Here is a 16,992-nt window from a genome sequence, read left to right as displayed (position 1 = left end):
GGCTTATACCTGATGTTTTTTCTCGAGCAATAAAAATTTAATGCTGTAATAAGATACTCGGAATTCAATTAGTCGTTTTTTCTCTTATTTTACTAGTATTTGAGCTATTTTTTTTTATCCTCAATCGTGTTGTGGTGAGTTATATCAAAAGTGAACTCAATTCTTGTGATTTTTGTTGTGACTATAAAAAATCCACAGCAAAAATTTCCATGTACGATTTTTTTGACCCTCGGCATGGTGACGTTTCATTATTTGGCTCCCTTAATTGAGCCAGACACGAGGTTGTTGTCGTCTTTTATCCGTGGCTAACGCTCCGGCAATATCGTCTTCTTCAGAGCCTGAAAGAATGAAATCAAACGTGATTTATCCAATCAAACACCCTAACCGCCTAATAAGGTAAAACAAAGTAACAAAGTAAACATGTTACGCATCTACTGTTTTACAGTGTATCTACTTTGCATCCCTGCGTACATACAATAACAATCATTTGCAGAACTCATTTTCTACGGCTCAATCGTGCCGTGCCAATCGATGCAATTGGCAATTTTTTCTCTGAACAAAAAAGAACATCTGATAAATATGTCTCGTGATTCTACTCGTGTTCGATTTTTTCTACGAAGATTTTTCGTTGTAAAACTTCCTACGTACCTCATTCTGATGTGTCATTTTTCAATGAAAATTGTTCGCTTCTGCTCCAGCGCTGTGAAAAGGTGCCGATACGTACGTGGTAATTTGATATCTGTTCGTTCTACGTCCGCTTTTACGAATATTGTAATGAATGATAAGTCCAGCAACCGAAAAAATGGGACAATGCAACATATGCTGCTATATGAATGTGCTCTACTTTTTCTACTCACTTTTGAGCAAATCGTTCATGGTTTATCTTTTAGGTAAACTCAACCGCTCATGTTAAAATCGCGAGAAAAGGAGGAATTTCGACTTTATCACATGTCTGTCTTTGCATTCCTCTCTTTTTGCACCTCTCTTTGCGGTTCTGGGAAAAATTTTGCGTTTTTGGAGCTGATTTGACAGAAAATTCATAGGATAGTTCCAAGCAAGCCTTCATTTCTCCGAGATCTCCGAAGATAAAAATTGGTTTCAGCGTTGTCTGATAGCTTAAAAACAGACTGGTTCATCTGCTAATCAAATCATTGCGTAGTCGAGACACGCGTTCGTATAAGCTCAAACGATTCTGGATTGAAGCTAACGCGTAGGCGCATCCCAAGCGGACTGTTTAAGGCGATACACCCTATCCTCGATTAAGCTTTTATTTCTGTTGATGTGTCTTTCTTGGGACTTGTAAATAAGCGCACACGCTGAAAAACATTCAAAGTGCGCTTGACGATGATCTAAATGCTAAGGAAAAGGTAGTGTGCGTATTTAGTTTTTTTTAATGTTATATTTTAGTTCTGCAGTTAGGATTCAGTGTAACATGGAAATGAGTTAGCCGTTGGTAGAATTGGGAGAGAAAAAAGAGTCGACTAGACCCCAATGGAAATAAACCTCAACAGAGTATGAAGTTATGAAAGCGAAACATCACGAGGGTTTTTTTTTTTCACAGCAGTTCGTTGCTCGCTTCTGCTTGTTTTCTTGTGCTGTTCCTTTGTGATTTTGCACTAGTTGCTAGTGCAATAATTGTGATTTTGTTCACTCTACTGGTTCCTAGATTCTTCGAGCGTTGACAACCTTGTGTATTTCTTCTTTTTGTTTCATTATTACACAAGTACATTTTAATCAGTAGGATATTTAAATCTGAAGACGCTTTCGTAAACGTGAGTACCGCTCGGAGTTATCTCGGTTTTTGATACAGAGTAGCATTTTCACATCTACCTGAGCATTTTTCACTGCAATCGATAAATTAGTCGATAAATCAGCGCGGACTTCATAGAGGTACGATTTTGATGGAGAATAGAATTTCAGCGCTGTTTACACCTAACTATGGCCTTACGCTAAAACTTTTCCGCTTATGGAACAAAAATTGATCAAATTTAGCACAGAAAATGTCCTGTGGGGAAACTAGCTCCACAGTTTCTCAACTGAAGACGAGTTTCATGATAACTGCTACAAAAAGGTATTCCATCAAGTGAATGTGTGAGAGAAGTGCCTTGATCTACCACCAGCTGGAATGCAGCTACGCTTGAAGCGTTCGCTCTCAAAAAAATTCTTGAATAACAAAAAATAGAAATGATACAGAAAAATTAGCGAGTCATTACTTAAACATCACATTAAACTCTCAAGTTTTTCTTCTCAACAACATTCCGCAGATTTCAATTTGCATCTGTTATAAATGAATATTCAGTAGTATGCACACGTAATATAAGCTAAAAAATAGTGAATGCTAAAAATGCCATAATGCGCGCTCTTATACTACAATACTGGTTCCACTTTCAGTTATAACAGTCTGACTGCAGTTCCTTTTTTTTAGATAATAAGTGTAATTCGAAGGAATTCAAAGGGTAGTTTTGATCCACAGTGAAGTCACAGCGGAACCTCCTACCAACTCCTGAAGGGCTAAGGATATGGAGCACACCACGAATCTGACGACATGAGCGAAAACTAGAGATGTAGTTGCAAATTGCGAGGTCCGGGGTGGTTCCGGTCATCTCTCCCTCGTGAAAAACGGCATGGGAGCCGCTTTATTCCCTGCGAGATACATTAGTACATACCGCTATGTGCACTTTCCGCCCCAGCACCCTATTTATCAGTTCTACTTGAATACCTTGGTGAGGAGATCTCATTAATCTCTTGGTTGCTCGTCCGTGGATGCGGGGCGTGCAGAAGGTTCCAGTTACAACGGAAATCGTCCTAAAAATCGGCGTCTTCCACGACTTACTTCTTTTACGACGATTAAGGAGTTATTAGCGGATCCCGCAATCTAAAATTCATCTCTCATCTTTTTCCCGAATTCTCTCATCACATCAGATTCGTGGTATGCTGTCTTTGAGCTGAATAATTTGAGCTCTCTCAAAATACATATATTCTGACAAAAAAGAACAGAAAAGAAAGAAGAACTCAGATCAACCGATTATGACTCGCTAATTTTTCGTTTCAGTTCTATTTTTTCTTTTTCAAGATTTTTTTTTTGAGAAGGAGCGCTTCTAGCGGCAATTATGCCAAGGCACTTCTCCCACGCATTTACTTGATGGAATACCTTTTTCCAGAAGTTATCATAAAACTCGTCTTTTTTGATTAAAGGCATCACCCCACGAATCTGAGGTGGTACGGATTTCAGGTGGAGTATTCGTATACGGGATGGGAGACTACGGAGAGGGGGATGGCTCCGTCCATTTCTTCCTAATTGCCGTAAAAAATGGCCCGGAAGATACGGCTTCAGGCGTTTTGGCGCACTATTTTGTACAGGGAGTTAGACTAGAGCGCGCCAGCCTTGTGCGGCGCTGCATCTTCCGGGCCGTTTTTTACGGCAATTAGGAAAAAATGGACAGGATAACCCCCCTCTTCATAGTCTCCCATCCCGTATACGAATACTCCACCTGAAATCTGCACCACCTCAGATTCGTGATGCCTTTAAATGGGCAGCTAATTTCACAACAGGACGTTTTCTGTGCTCAAATGGATGAATTTTTGGGTAAGCGGAAACGTTTAACCGTAAGGGCGTAATTCGGAGTAAAATAACAAAGTAATAATTATAACAACTAAAATTCCATTCTCTATCAAAATCCTGTCACTATGAATTCCGCGCTGATTTATCGAATGCGGTGAAAAATCCTCAGGGAGATGTGAAAATGCGACTCAAAATCGAAATCAGAGAAAACTCCGAGTGGTCCTCAGGTAAAAGAATGTGCTTCAGATTTAGATATGCTACTAATTTAAGTGAGTGAAAATTACCCTTTTTCTGAAAATTGCACTCTTCGATGGCTCCGACTTATTATTTTGTCCCTCAGTTTGGAAATTATCCCCATTTATTGTATTTTACATTGTTCATGTGTCAACAATGACTAACTTTTTTCATTGAGATCCTCTTAATATTAAGATGAGATAGAACCAGATGTCCTAGTTGGAAATGAATACGTAAAAGCATGAAATATGCAAGTATAATGTCGTCTGCGACGCCAAATTGACGCAGCATGCTGTCAAAATCGAATGCCAGCATTAAACACAGTGAGATGTGATCCATCAGAATACGTTTGTGTGATATTTTGGATATTACGCTATCAACATATGATAGCAATCGCAATTATACAGTACCACCATGTTGGAATTTTCGAGAACACTAACACCAGCGCTAAGAAGTTGGGGAATTCGCGAGCAACCTTGACAAATCGCATTAAAATTTCCGATTTTGAGGAACTATCACGTTTTCTCACAATTTGTGATCACTTCTTCAGGAAGAAACTAGATTAGATTCTCGGTGCAATTTCTGTCGTCTATTTTTCACTGATTGCTATAAAAAGTTTTCCGAGAACAGCGTCGATGTGAAAGATGCGCACTTAACCGAGTGTCGTTCAACAGATCCAAAATTAATTTAATAAATAAATGCATACACTTAAGATAGAAATTCGAAAATAGTCAAAAGACTAATTCTTGAATGGAGCTACGGAAGTTTTCAAGAATTTCCTCAATTCGTAGTTAATAGGGAAAGTTAGACCGTTTCTGAAACGTGCTGTCGATCCTATCTTCTTGTCTTGGCTGAGTGGGCACTGAGTCTGACAGGCATGAAACGATTAAGAACGATGAGAATGCGTGCAAGTAAAAGGGCAACTTGCTGCACACTTTTACCTCCAACAGCGTCCTTCTGTGCAGTTACACTCAGAAAAAAAAACAGAAAATTCTTTGTTTTTATGTCATCAAGGCAAGATACTTGATAACACTTGGTCACAAAGGTATGTATGGTTCAGGATCACCTTCCTCTCGTATGTATGTGCTAGCGACTTTAACTAGCTTCGATCACTACTAGTTCTAATTCTTCGTTTATTACTGTAATAGAATCCAACACACTAGTTCGATTTTCTTTTGTCTTGAAACCTCGGCATATTCTGTCTGTGTTTTGCTATAGTGTGTCTGCGAGGTTTTTAGATGGAACCTTTATTTGCCTGACGTTTCGGCTTTTTCGCCGTCTTCAGAGGCCTAAATAGAGGATGACTGGAACAATGCTACGTTTATCCCGTCAAGTGCCACACCACCCTGGGTCAGTGTTTCGATAATCGTTCAGGGCGAAAAAGCCGAAACGTAGGGCAAATAAAGGTTCCATCTAAAAACCTCGCAGGCACACTATAGCAAAACACATCCAACACACTTTTTTTAAAGCATACACTGTGATTTCGCCGCTGTTCAAAGGCTGCGTACGGGACACACTTTTTATCTCAGATTCTTTTCATTAGGAGATAATATTCTGCATGGCTTTACTGGAATAATTCAAATACCACTTAGAAATCCACGAATCATAGAACTCAGTTCATCCAACGAGAGGACTATTTGCACCTTCACGAGAAATGAGATGGAAGTGCATTGAGCAGATCTCCTATAAGTGTCTCCGATCTCCGTCTCTCCTATAAGTGTGAAAAGTTACATCGTCGGATAAACGTCGATCGATTAAAAAAAAGCTCAGAATTTGATATTTGTAATGTTTCGCGTTTCGTACTTCTAAACTACTTCCCAAACTTTTTTACTTCTCAAACTCAAAAAATTCGTTCCAGATCGTTGTTAGTAATGGAAAAAGTGATGCACTAATTTTTTGCGACTGTCCTAACAGTTTTTATCTTATTCGACTATTTTTCGCTTAATCCTAACTAAAAATTGGTCGACTGCAATGACAGGTGTCACTTCTATGCTGGTGGGAAATTTTCTTCAGGACTGATTTAAACGTCTTTAACGTTTAATGTTTAATACACCTATTTCAGCCAATATTTTTGCGATTTCTACTGGCTAACTGTTTCCGTGGTGGTTTTTTTTGGAATTCCCATCAACTCATTGGTCATTTGTTTGTCTTGCACTTAACTACCGTCTAGGACCGGTTTTACAATGTTCTCTAGGAATTTTAATGGCACGGTTTCTGCCCAGATGAATAGCGAGACATAAATCAAGTAAAATAAACTAGTGGTATGAGATATAGGGGACGGGTTGTTGAACGGGTGTAAAAAAATCCACTTCACCTTATCCGAATACATTAATAATAAAATCTTAATAATGAAAATAATCGGTTATTAATAACAGAAGTGATAATATTAGAAAGAACGAGAGAACATTTCAAAAAATCTGTTGTATGTCGTCCCTTTAGACTAAATTTTCTATCTAATGTCATTGACTACAACATCTTCAGGTAGTTTTTTTTTCAGTTATCGTATAGTTAGTTGTCGTAGTCAACGGTCGGCAACAATTGGAATTTTGTTTAGTTAGATGTTTCGCCTGCATTTTTTTTCAGAGTCCAGCGAAATCCACCTGATTTTTTTTTGAATTTCGGGACTAGCTATTCTCTGTAGATATGCAGGGTGGCGGACCTGATTTCATGTGGTTTTTTGCCCACCTAGGTCCTGTAGCTATTCTAGCTGTAGATAACATCGAGAAGAGCGATCGTCACAGTTAGAAAAGTGATTTATGTACACATGGAGTAGAGTGATCTCACGTCCAGTGCATTTGCGTGAGAAGGGAGTTCGAGGTGAGACCGTACTTATAAAATATGTACGAGCTGTTACCGTAAAGAACTAAATTTTGAAGATTTTTCTACACGCCGCTATTAAAAACGGAGTAGTTTTAACAATTAATCTTCTCAAATAATAAATCAAAATTTTTCGACGTGGCTGTAAACAAGCTCAGCTCCAAAAAAAATTGTTCTCGACAAATACGCCACTATCAAAAAGGAAATTTCTTCCCCGCAGCAAAGGACAACGCCTGCGCACTCATGCAGCAATTGTGCAAAGAGCAATTATGTGAAAACTGATTGTGATATGAATATTTAAAGGCATCACCCCACGAATCTGAGGTGGTGCAGATTTCAGGTGGAGTTTTCGATACGGGATAGGAGACTACGGAGAGGGGGGTGATTCCGTCCATTTCTTCCTAATTGTCGTAGAAAACGGCCCGAAAGATACGGCTTCAGGCGTTTTGGCGCACTATTTTCTACAAGGAGTTCGACTGGAGCGCGCCAGCCTTGTGCGGCGCCGCTTCTTTCGGGCCGTTTTTTACGGCATTTAGGAAGAAATGGACGGAATCACCCCCCTCTCCGTAGTCTCCCATCACGTATACGAATACTCCACCTGAAATCTGCACCACCTCAGATTCGTGGGGTGATGCCTTAAATGGAAGGACCAGCATCAAACTCTGGAGAAAATTCCCTGGGAAAATCACGAGATGATAAAATATATAAGATACTGAGGCGGATGTGGCGCAGTCGATCAGAGGTCCGCTGTAGTCGCACAGTCGAGAGTTCAAAACCGCCCAATGGCAACCAAGCTTTTCATCCCTCCGGGTTCGATAAATTGGTACCAGGCTTGTCTGGGAGGATAAAAACACTGAATTGATCATCGGCTGGCCCCCGCAAGTTATTGTATTGGGGAATACCGTTTCAAAACATCAACGATTACGAATTACAGTAGGATGCGTTGGCGCATCCCAAGTGGATTGCTATCCCAGTGACTTTATCAATTATCCTTTTAATGAAATATTGTCTTCCTTTTCTTCACCCACAGAAGTTGGGGAATGGCAGGGCATGCCTGTTCTTCGTTTTACTGACAGAACTTATATTTCTGGTACCATTCTGAAGCCGCATGGGTAGGCTTGGACCTGTACACCATGTATATGTATCTTTCAATAAAAAGAAGATATTTCTGCGATATTGCTCTTGTTAGTCGCTATAGATTTTCAATCAAGCATCAGCAAAATCCAGAGAGTGTCCAGAAATTTACTGCTTCCAACAACTGTGTGCACTTTGAAGAGAAAAATAGTGTCGAAAGTGTTGAACATAGCTTTCGGTCAATATTTATGTGCTGTGCTGACGGTTAGAGGAACCTACCAAAACTCGACTCAGAATGCGTCACTTTTCTATTACACTGCATGTATTCTTCGGAGAATGGGCGATCTCGCTGAAAAAGATCCTGCGTTTCGGCCATAACTTTTCTTCTCTAAAACGTTATTGCGGTTTGAGAGGAATAGAAAGAACCATTAGGTTTGGAGGAAATCATCCCGTCTTTTTTTGTGTTCTTGGATGATTTTTTGTTGGCGGAGCCGAGGACTGCACAAGGATGATTTTTTGCTCAAACTTCCACTGAAGAGAAGAAAAAGAAAATGAAAAAATGTACGAGAAGGCTTCGGATTCTGGCTTTTCCATCATTCCCCTGTTTCACTTTCGCAACATTTCAAGCTAGCCAACAGACGCTAATTTCGACAAGACGACAAATATTTGGCATCTTGTTGAAGTTGGCGCCAAAAATCTACGTCTGGAGGACAGTTATACGCGTCCAACTGAATCCAGATGGAAGGAATTAAAGAATTGCGTGATGATCCCTGTATCGGTGTCCATTGCATCCGAGGTGTTGTTGATTCAATACGACTTAAAGCTCGATACGGTCGCGTAAGTCGCTGCATCTTGAGAGTCGCGGTTGACCTGGCGATTCGGCTCGAGGTGGGTCCATCGGCCTTTAAAGAAACATCTTATATGTGTCGTTCTTGAACATAGTTCAATCCAATCTTCTGCGAGAGCTTGTACAGAACCAATCAATTCGTCGCTATTCCATATCCTGCTGGACCTCAATTCTCGCCTCAACTGCTTATCCACGATCTGCTGGTCCCTTCAGTACATGTCCAAAGACGCGAAGACGATTTTCTGTATCCACTTTCGATGGTCATCCGCCTGTACACCACATCGACTTTCGCGTAAAGATCTTCATTGTGGCATACGCTAGGTCAAAACTAGCCAAGCAACTGTCTATGCAGCTTCCTTTGCGTTCAAGGCTCTCCATTACCGCAGACGGTGCTGCTCAAAACCTCCGATCCGTATATCATGATGAGACGAATTGCTGATAGGTACACTAGCACCCTGACTTTCTTGGATATGGAGGTCGACCACAGACATTTCGTGATGGAGTTAAACGTTCGACGAGCTCGACCGGCACTCCGTTCACCTTGATTTCCCGTTCAAGATCTCGAAGAGACCCACATCTGCTTGCACTCATCAGGGCGTAATCCATAGGCTGTCTCCAGCTTCGATCCAATGTTGGCATGTTTGTGTTGAAGTTTCGCATTGATCTTCGCGAATATAACGACATTGGCGTACTTGAGGTCGATCAAGAGGTACCCTCATGGTGCTAAGGTGATGTCGACGGGACCTGGTCGACAGCTATTCGTATGACGTCATCGATGGCGAAGTTAAACAAAAAGGGTCCGGCCACTGTCACTTGACCTACTCCAGTTACCACTTCAAACAGGGATGAACATCCAGCTGGTGTTCAGATCGCAGTAGTTGTTCCATTCATGTCATTAGTGAAGCGTACGTACTTTCATGGTACCCCATTTGAGAGAAATGCGTTGAGAAGACGGTCTCCATGAGGAGAGTTCAAAGAGGTTTCAAAGTCCACAAAGGATAGTTGTATTGGTTTCGAATACTGTTGCATGATCCGATCATTCTCCTGGCGATAAACACTTGTTCAATCGTGGATCGGCCAGGACGAAAGCCAGCTTGCTCGTCGCGCGCTGTTTCTTTGCGATGTTCAATAATTCGGCCCAGAATAATCCGCTCTACAAGCTTGTACGTAACACGCAGCAAAGATATTCCTCGCTAGTTCCTACGGTTCGCGACGTGTAACTTTTTGTGGAGGGGTTTTGTGATGGCGTACCTGCACGAGTCACGTACTCTTTCCTCAATTCATAGTGAAGGGATGATCTTTGTCACCTTACGAATCCCAGACGGAGGAAGATATTTCAGCATTTCTGCGCTAATTTCTTCTTCCCCAAAGTGCATTCTGCGTCCTGGGTACACTTTGTGAAGGAATTCGCATCGTAGAGCTTCTTCCTAGTCCGTATTCCAACATAAATAGACACGAGATTTCGTTCTGCAGTCTTCGTTCTGTATGTGCTAAAGAGCCAAAATTAAAAGTTATCAAGAATAAGCGAATATTCTAGCAGTTCCATCTGCACTTGGTTTTTATACTATCCTTCCCTGAAAATTAATGAAACACTAGTGCATGTTCTTGAAGATGACACACACAAGGTTTTCCGGATTGGTGAACACATCTCGTAACAGAGCTTTTCACTTTCTTTGAGAGTAACACATCTCCATTGGCACACTACATATGAAGGGAACTAAGCCAGGACTGCTCTTTTCATCTCTGAGAAATTAGTTTGTGCAAAGATCCTGTTTTCATCTGGGAGTTTAGCTCATCTCCCTTGTTTTGTTCCCTCCAACCAATCTCAACGCACTTTTCGTTTTTATGAATATTATGAATATTTATGAATTTTATGAGTAATGAATATGAATTTTTATGAATGATAAAACAGCCAATATTTTAGAAAAGAAGATATTTGGAGCTTAGGATTCAGTTAGACTGAATTTTATGCTTACATTTTTCTCTATTCACTGTTTAACAAAGAGTTGCTTAGTGTTGGTCGCTCTGAACTCCTCATTAATAACTGACACAAATGAGGTACACATTTTCCGCCGACAAAATGAGGATTGCGTAGAAAAGCGGACTGTCCAGAATTCTTAAACCTCTTTATCTAAACTTCCAGCGATCAAAGCGTAGCCTATTTCTATTCCTATTTCCATATAATTTCTCTACTGATATGTAGATGTCACAAGAACTTCTAGGTATTCAGATCTTAGGCATATATTGGATAGTTTCACTTTATACAACTCACTTCCATTCCTCTGGTAGTCTTCCTATGGTTCTTTTCAAAATTCCACTCAGATTTCAATTTATGCAAAAATACGTTATTTTTAGCAAAACGATATGTACTATTTGCAACGACAGTTAAGGTTATGTATGAATACTATATGTATTCCTTTCCTCTTATCCTCTTACTTCGATAATCACTGGTTCTAGTCGCTGACTTCTCAAACACATTCCAAAAGGCGCTTTCATCAACCGAATCCATGAATAGTCCCGTTCATAATTATTTTCAAATGCGCTTATTCTTGAGTACACTTGCAAGCAGACCCAATAAAATTGAGATTCGACCATATATCTTGATTTTAATGGAGAAAAATTCGGAAATTCTTTCAAATAAATATCACTCTGTCGCAACTCTGAGTGAATTTCAAACACTGCAGCTACATTTTCACTCCGCCTAGCTGACTAAGGAACTCCTTCATAAAATTGTCAAGAAAATCATGTCTGAAATAAAATTAATTCTCTAAGAAATCATGGCTTAAGTAGAATTAAATCTTAAGAAAGGTATAGGATATTTTGATAAGTTGTAGTGACATAATTTATTTCGTATTATTACCCATTACCATAATTTACTGTTTTTTTATTAATTAACTACCTGTTTGGGTTTTTCTTTTTTTCCTTAATAAATGATAAAATTTGTCCCACGTGTCTTCTATTCAGATCGCCCTGGTTTTTTTTTTTTTGATCGTGAAAGTCATGTGGCACTCCGCTACATTAGTCATGCAGCGAAAAAAAAAGAGTGATTGGATAACAAAAACTTTTCTAAAAACTTCTGAAGATGAAAAACACGAGAGATGGCTATATATAGTCTCTAACGGCCATTCTGCAGAACGCGGAAATTTTGTGGACCCGCTACGAGGATTGCTATCGTTCCAAACGGACACGGTGACTATACTGATAATCAAATAAATGCGTTGGGGTCAGTAGGCACACGAGCATGTAAGAACAAAAAATCAGTCCTAGAAAATCACTCGATTGAGAGTAAATTGTCGAGGACACACGTCTCAACAACCAGTTTATCTTGTTTGTCCTGTACGATGATGAACACTTAGTGCTATGTCGGAACTTGATTTTTCATAGTCTTCTAAATAAGATGTGAAGTGATGAGAGATTCTTAACCGTAACATTCTCTGACTCATCGTTGAACTATTGGCTGAAATTCGGTGAGGAAAACAAACAAACAAACAAACATCAGAACGGAAAGTATGTGGACTGGATATCAGCTTCATTACTTCGTAAAAATAAATATGTAAGAAGTACAGTAGAGTCAAAAGGACTTGACTTATGGTGCAACCCAACGGAACCTTTGCTAGCTCCAATCGGGCCGTGGAACTCAACAGGGGACCCATCGCGCCGAAGTAAGCGCTACACTACTGTAGTTATTGTTTGTTATGACTATATATTATATATTATTCTTTTGTTTCTTCCTATTCCTATCCTGTCCTATTGCACCACAATTTAGATAGTTTTCATTCGTCTGTATCCTATTTCAACCTTATCGTGAGAATTTCCATAGTGGCGGCAATGAATACAGAATTCTGCAGTCAAAAATCCTGGTCCAGCTCCCAGATGGACAGATTACCTTATTGGGCGAGTACACGGCCAGTCCAATGAATTGAAGGAGCCAGCCAATGTAGTAGAGATACCATACCACTAAATTGACGAAGATAGGATCTCTCCATGAAAAAAATACGGTTAGAGACGTAGGTTACGAGTGCGGCGCGCTCACGCTCAATCCCCTCTAATCGTCCTGAAAACGGCCTTTCTGGAAGAAGGCCTTTTTGTAGGTTTTTTCCTATGAGGCACGTTACAGCACGCCACCCTTGAACATGTGCCGCGTTTGCGAGCGAGCAGACGATAATGAGTGAGTTTTACTCAGCAGTCCGTTTAGGTAAAACCAACGGAGAGGCTGTTGAGAAAAGGGACGCTTATGCAAAGGTTACGTTGCAAGGTGCCTCGTAGGAAATATCATACAGGAATGTCGTTTCCCATGATGTTTTCCAGCACGATTAAGAGAAATTGAGCGTGATATTCATAGTGCACACCTTCAATTGTATTTTGTCCTCATGGGATCCCAATATCGTCGATTTTGTGGTATGTTGCCTATAAGGCACTATTTTGTCCTTCCAAAAAACCTAAAAGTATTTTGGTTTCAAACTTAAACGTATAGAAGCTTGCTCGGGAATCATCTACCGAATACACCTAGTGGTGATTTTTTTTTTGTAAGTCTACAATTTCTGTCTCAACGTGAGCAGATGAAAACGGCGCTCATCACAGTCTGTATGGTACACGGTAATTCAGAAAAAAAATCGCGAACACCTCGCTTGATTCCTGGATCTAATACAGACTTGGAAGCGCGGTGGCGTCGCCTTCGCACTCGTGCGAAGTCGACGCCACCGCGGTTCCAAAACGATAAAAGTGAGCAGATGTGTGATAAGAGCTGGATTGTTTTACTGTTACTCTCTTTTCTAAGTAGACACTTTCTATTAGTTAAGTGTCTCTAAACCAAAGGGTTAGCGCTAGTTATTTTTACCACTTAAAAAATTTTCTTTAATTTAAAAAAGGAGCAATCATTATACATTCAGACAAACATAACTCGGATTCCCCGAAGGCAGGTCGATTTTGGTTTACAGATGCATACTTTCTGGGATAAATAAGAAAATATTCCAAAGCTTGCTAGAGGCAGATTCGTGGCTACCTAAGTGTGCGAAAGTTGCGACTAATAAGTGGTAGGACGGTGGTCCGAAGAACCTTGCTGAGGGTATTTCTACAACCTCTATTTCTCTTTTTATTTTCCCCATTAATTCTACAATCTCCTAAGGACTAGCTGTAAAATTGTGCTAAAATCGAGCCTGTTTCAAATTCTTGTGATCTTTTCGATTGGACAAGTATAAGACGATGTTTATTCTCCAACGCAAATAGCAGTGAAGTCGATCCGAGAGTCGCGACATGCGTCCGGATTGCTCGGTACTCCTCACAACCAAGCGCTGCAGCTTACTGCAACCCGCCACGTTTTTCTTTGGGGCCGCAACTTACACTTTTTCAATTTTCTGGTAGATGTTCCACCTTTTTATTTGTGAATAAAGTCTTCATAAAGCAATAGAATGAAGAATAATTTGAAAAATCTTCACGATTCCTTATTTGGAAATCCTTTCCTTTGCTGGATGCAGTGATAACATTTAGTTTCGTTATGCTTCACAGGTCGCTAAGAGGAATGTTTATCTTGTTTTGCGCTTTTTTCCCCCGAGACCAAAGTCCTGTCGGGCATAATCGAATTGAATAGAAACAATAATAATAAATATGTAATACAGGAACTCCAAGATTCATTCAAATTGAAGAGAACATAGGATCTAGTGTGACTAGACATGCTTTCCCGAATGTTCCAGGTTCAACTACCATCGCACACCAACAAATCGAAGAATGAAGAATAATCACCATTTCTTGGGCTGTTTTTCAGAACTCTTTTTGTAATGAGAGAGAAACATTCAGAGTGAATATACTGGCAAGTGGTCCCATACCACTAGAATTCTAAAATTATATTCGACAAAAACTCTGTTATTTTTTTGTTTTGATCATTTTTAGTTACGCTAAAATTAAATTCGAAACCGTTGAATGATTGGTAGCCTAATTTTACTGTAAAAACCGCTGGACTGAGATTTCTTCCATATTCATATTTGATGGGTCTGAAACAATGCACGTACCGCCTGAACAAACAAAAGACACGTGGTTGTGGTGGTGGTGACGATGGTTTTGATGGAACGTTCGAGCGATTTCTATACAACGATTTTGTACGCATCACCACAAATGTCCAAATGTGGAGGTGGTCGTTCTTTGGAACTTTATAACTAGCTGGAGATTTCCGTGATGTAGTCCTCCAGCTACAATTAACGACATGTGTATGATCTCGTCGCTTCCGGAACGTCCAGAGAAAAGAAGTCTCAATCGGCTGCTTACTCAGAGATCAAACTCGGAAAAAGTCACGTGTTTTTTTGAGAAACTCTTTGAAAGCACTTCTCCGCCTCTTCCCGGATGTACTTAGTCTGCTTGAGAAACACATTCTGTTGTTCGATTCTCAGTTATTCTTCACCATCCTCTTCCGCGTGTTTCTGTCGTATTTCCTAAGTGGGATGATCATTAATCGTCTCCTTCAGTCCTAGTTTAACTCATAATTCCAATGCGATCACCTGCGAACAGCACTACGCATCCATAGGCACCCATAAAAAGATTAAGATGTAAATCCAAGTCTTGGTACAACCAGAAGTCCTACGTACGCGTTCTGAGAATAGCAAGCAGAGGAAGCGAGAAGAAATAAAAATGAACGAATTAACATCCGGTCCTACTTATTCTTTCTTCTGGTGTGTTGTGTAGAAATAAATAAATAAATGACAACTCGTCTTGCAGTAGAATGGAATTCATTCCCAATCTCCTCAATCAGTTCTTATGGGTGGAGCGCGGGAGCAGTGCGTTCTTTGTGGTTCTTCAGAGAGTGACGCAGAGGTTTATCAGCGAATTAAATTAATAAATATGAATAATAATATAAATAATTAATAAATATAAATGAACGTATATAGCTAAATAGACGTGAAGTTAATTCTTAGAAAAAAAAAACTGTGCAGCTCTTAAATGACAGCATGAGAAGGATTATTTGAATTCAAAAGAAGATTCTAGAAGTCAAACATGAGAAAACAGGCTTTTCTAGAGCTTTTATTTGCATTGATTGTGTTTGTTTATTTGTTCACTAATTTACACGAAATTTAAGAGAACTTTCCAAACATAATTTCCGGTTTCTGCTGCTTAACAGAATGCAGCGGATCCGAACATTGAAGCATGCTATTCGAACAATATAATCTGTTTTATGTGTTCATCAAAATTTTCTTTTCACCCGTCCGCAAAACGCTCCGCCCACAGCGGCAGCGGCACCGCTGTGCCAAAAACTACTGCGTCCGCTGTTCAAGCAGCACACACGATCACGTCAATCGAAATTTGGGTCGTGGCCAAAATGTTGAAGTGTTTGACGAACGACAACGAACATTGAAGTTGGAAAGTTCAGTTCAAAAAGTTCATAACAGTGTAAAAAGTGTTCCGATTCCAATGAACATAGTATATTTTGCTTCGTTTTAATCACAATACCGTCCAACACATGGGATTCCTTACCGGCAAAGCTTAACGAAAATTTGCGCAAAAAGGGAAACTGTCCCAAAAACAAACCATGACAGACGCGAGCCTTCTGAGGAGGAAAATAGTTCACGTATGTATGAGAGGAACTTGAGCATTCATTGATCAAGTGCCGGGTGAAATCGCACTCGTCAAATCACTCCCAACTCATCCAGATTCAGCTAATCTCTTGTACGCAACAAAAGAGAGACTGTTTGGTTAGATTAGGTAGGACACGACCGGAAGAGGACCTACTTCAGAAAGATTTTTCTGGAAGTCTTCGTTGAGTAGATTTCGTTAAGGGAATCCGCGTAGCTCCTGTGCGTCATTGACGTACACGTACAGTATGAAGTCGTACTGAATGCAGCATTGTTCGTTGTTTCGGCTCAAACATCACATAATGAGATAAGGTTTTGGCGAAAGTGATAAGCCATCAACTGTCTTCGCCACATAAAGACAAGTTCCGAGCACATTCTGTTCTTATTCACACATACATGTATATATCGTAGACCGTAAACGTCTGAGAAGAAATAGCACCTACAAAACTACTTCTCTCACTATCTTTTCAAGAATAGGACGAGTAGAAGAAACTATCCGAATGCAAGCTCAGTTTATTCCACTTCGATGAAATGTAGCGTGGCGAAGTAATCTTCGTTGGAAGTAGGATTGGAATCTCCGGACCTGGTCAAACATCCCTAAACTAAATTAAACCCAAAGGTGTGCCGGCTACACATCTTTGACCCCTTTCTCTACGTCACTGCTCAGACTCCAATTCTTGCCGAGCTATCTCCACAGCCGGGGACTGCGGAGAAGGAGGTCCCCAGCTCCATCACCGGACCTGAGCACAGCTCGAAGCCACAGGAGCACACTGCAAGGTAGCTCGGATGAGGGTCAATCCACACCGCGCCCTTGCAGCTTTAGCCATGAGCCTCCGAGATCCTCCTTAGATCAACGTTTACGTTTTACGATGACCTTATTAGCTTCACATCACATCTTACTA

The 16,992-nt window shown here is 40.3% G+C and overlaps 1 protein-coding gene across 2 annotated transcripts; it reads right to left on the bottom strand.

Moving 5' to 3' along the window:
• Positions 1-261: 261 nt before the first annotated feature.
• On the bottom strand, positions 262-9,194 carry RB195_011263 (uncharacterized protein; the record flags this gene model as incomplete). Of its 2 annotated transcripts, XM_064192603.1 has the most annotated exons (3): positions 262-338; positions 7,967-8,075; positions 9,075-9,194. In XM_064192603.1, 3 exons carry the CDS (start codon positions 9,192-9,194, stop codon positions 262-264), a joined length of 306 nt encoding a protein of 101 aa, XP_064050186.1. The 2 variants fall into 2 exon arrangements, with proteins under 2 accessions (XP_064050186.1, XP_064050187.1); XM_064192604.1 differs by lacking the exons at positions 262-338; positions 7,967-8,075 and adding an exon at positions 8,505-8,589 and having other exon boundaries at positions 8,989-9,194.
• Positions 9,195-16,992: the final 7,798 nt, after the last annotated feature.

The sequence above is a fragment of the Necator americanus genome, chromosome III (assembly GCF_031761385.1).
Source record: "Necator americanus strain Aroian chromosome III, whole genome shotgun sequence".
Taxonomy (NCBI): Eukaryota; Metazoa; Nematoda; class Chromadorea; order Rhabditida; family Ancylostomatidae; genus Necator; species Necator americanus.
The sequence above is the reverse complement of the archived record's forward strand: the minus strand, read 5'-3'. Positions and strand labels throughout refer to the sequence as shown.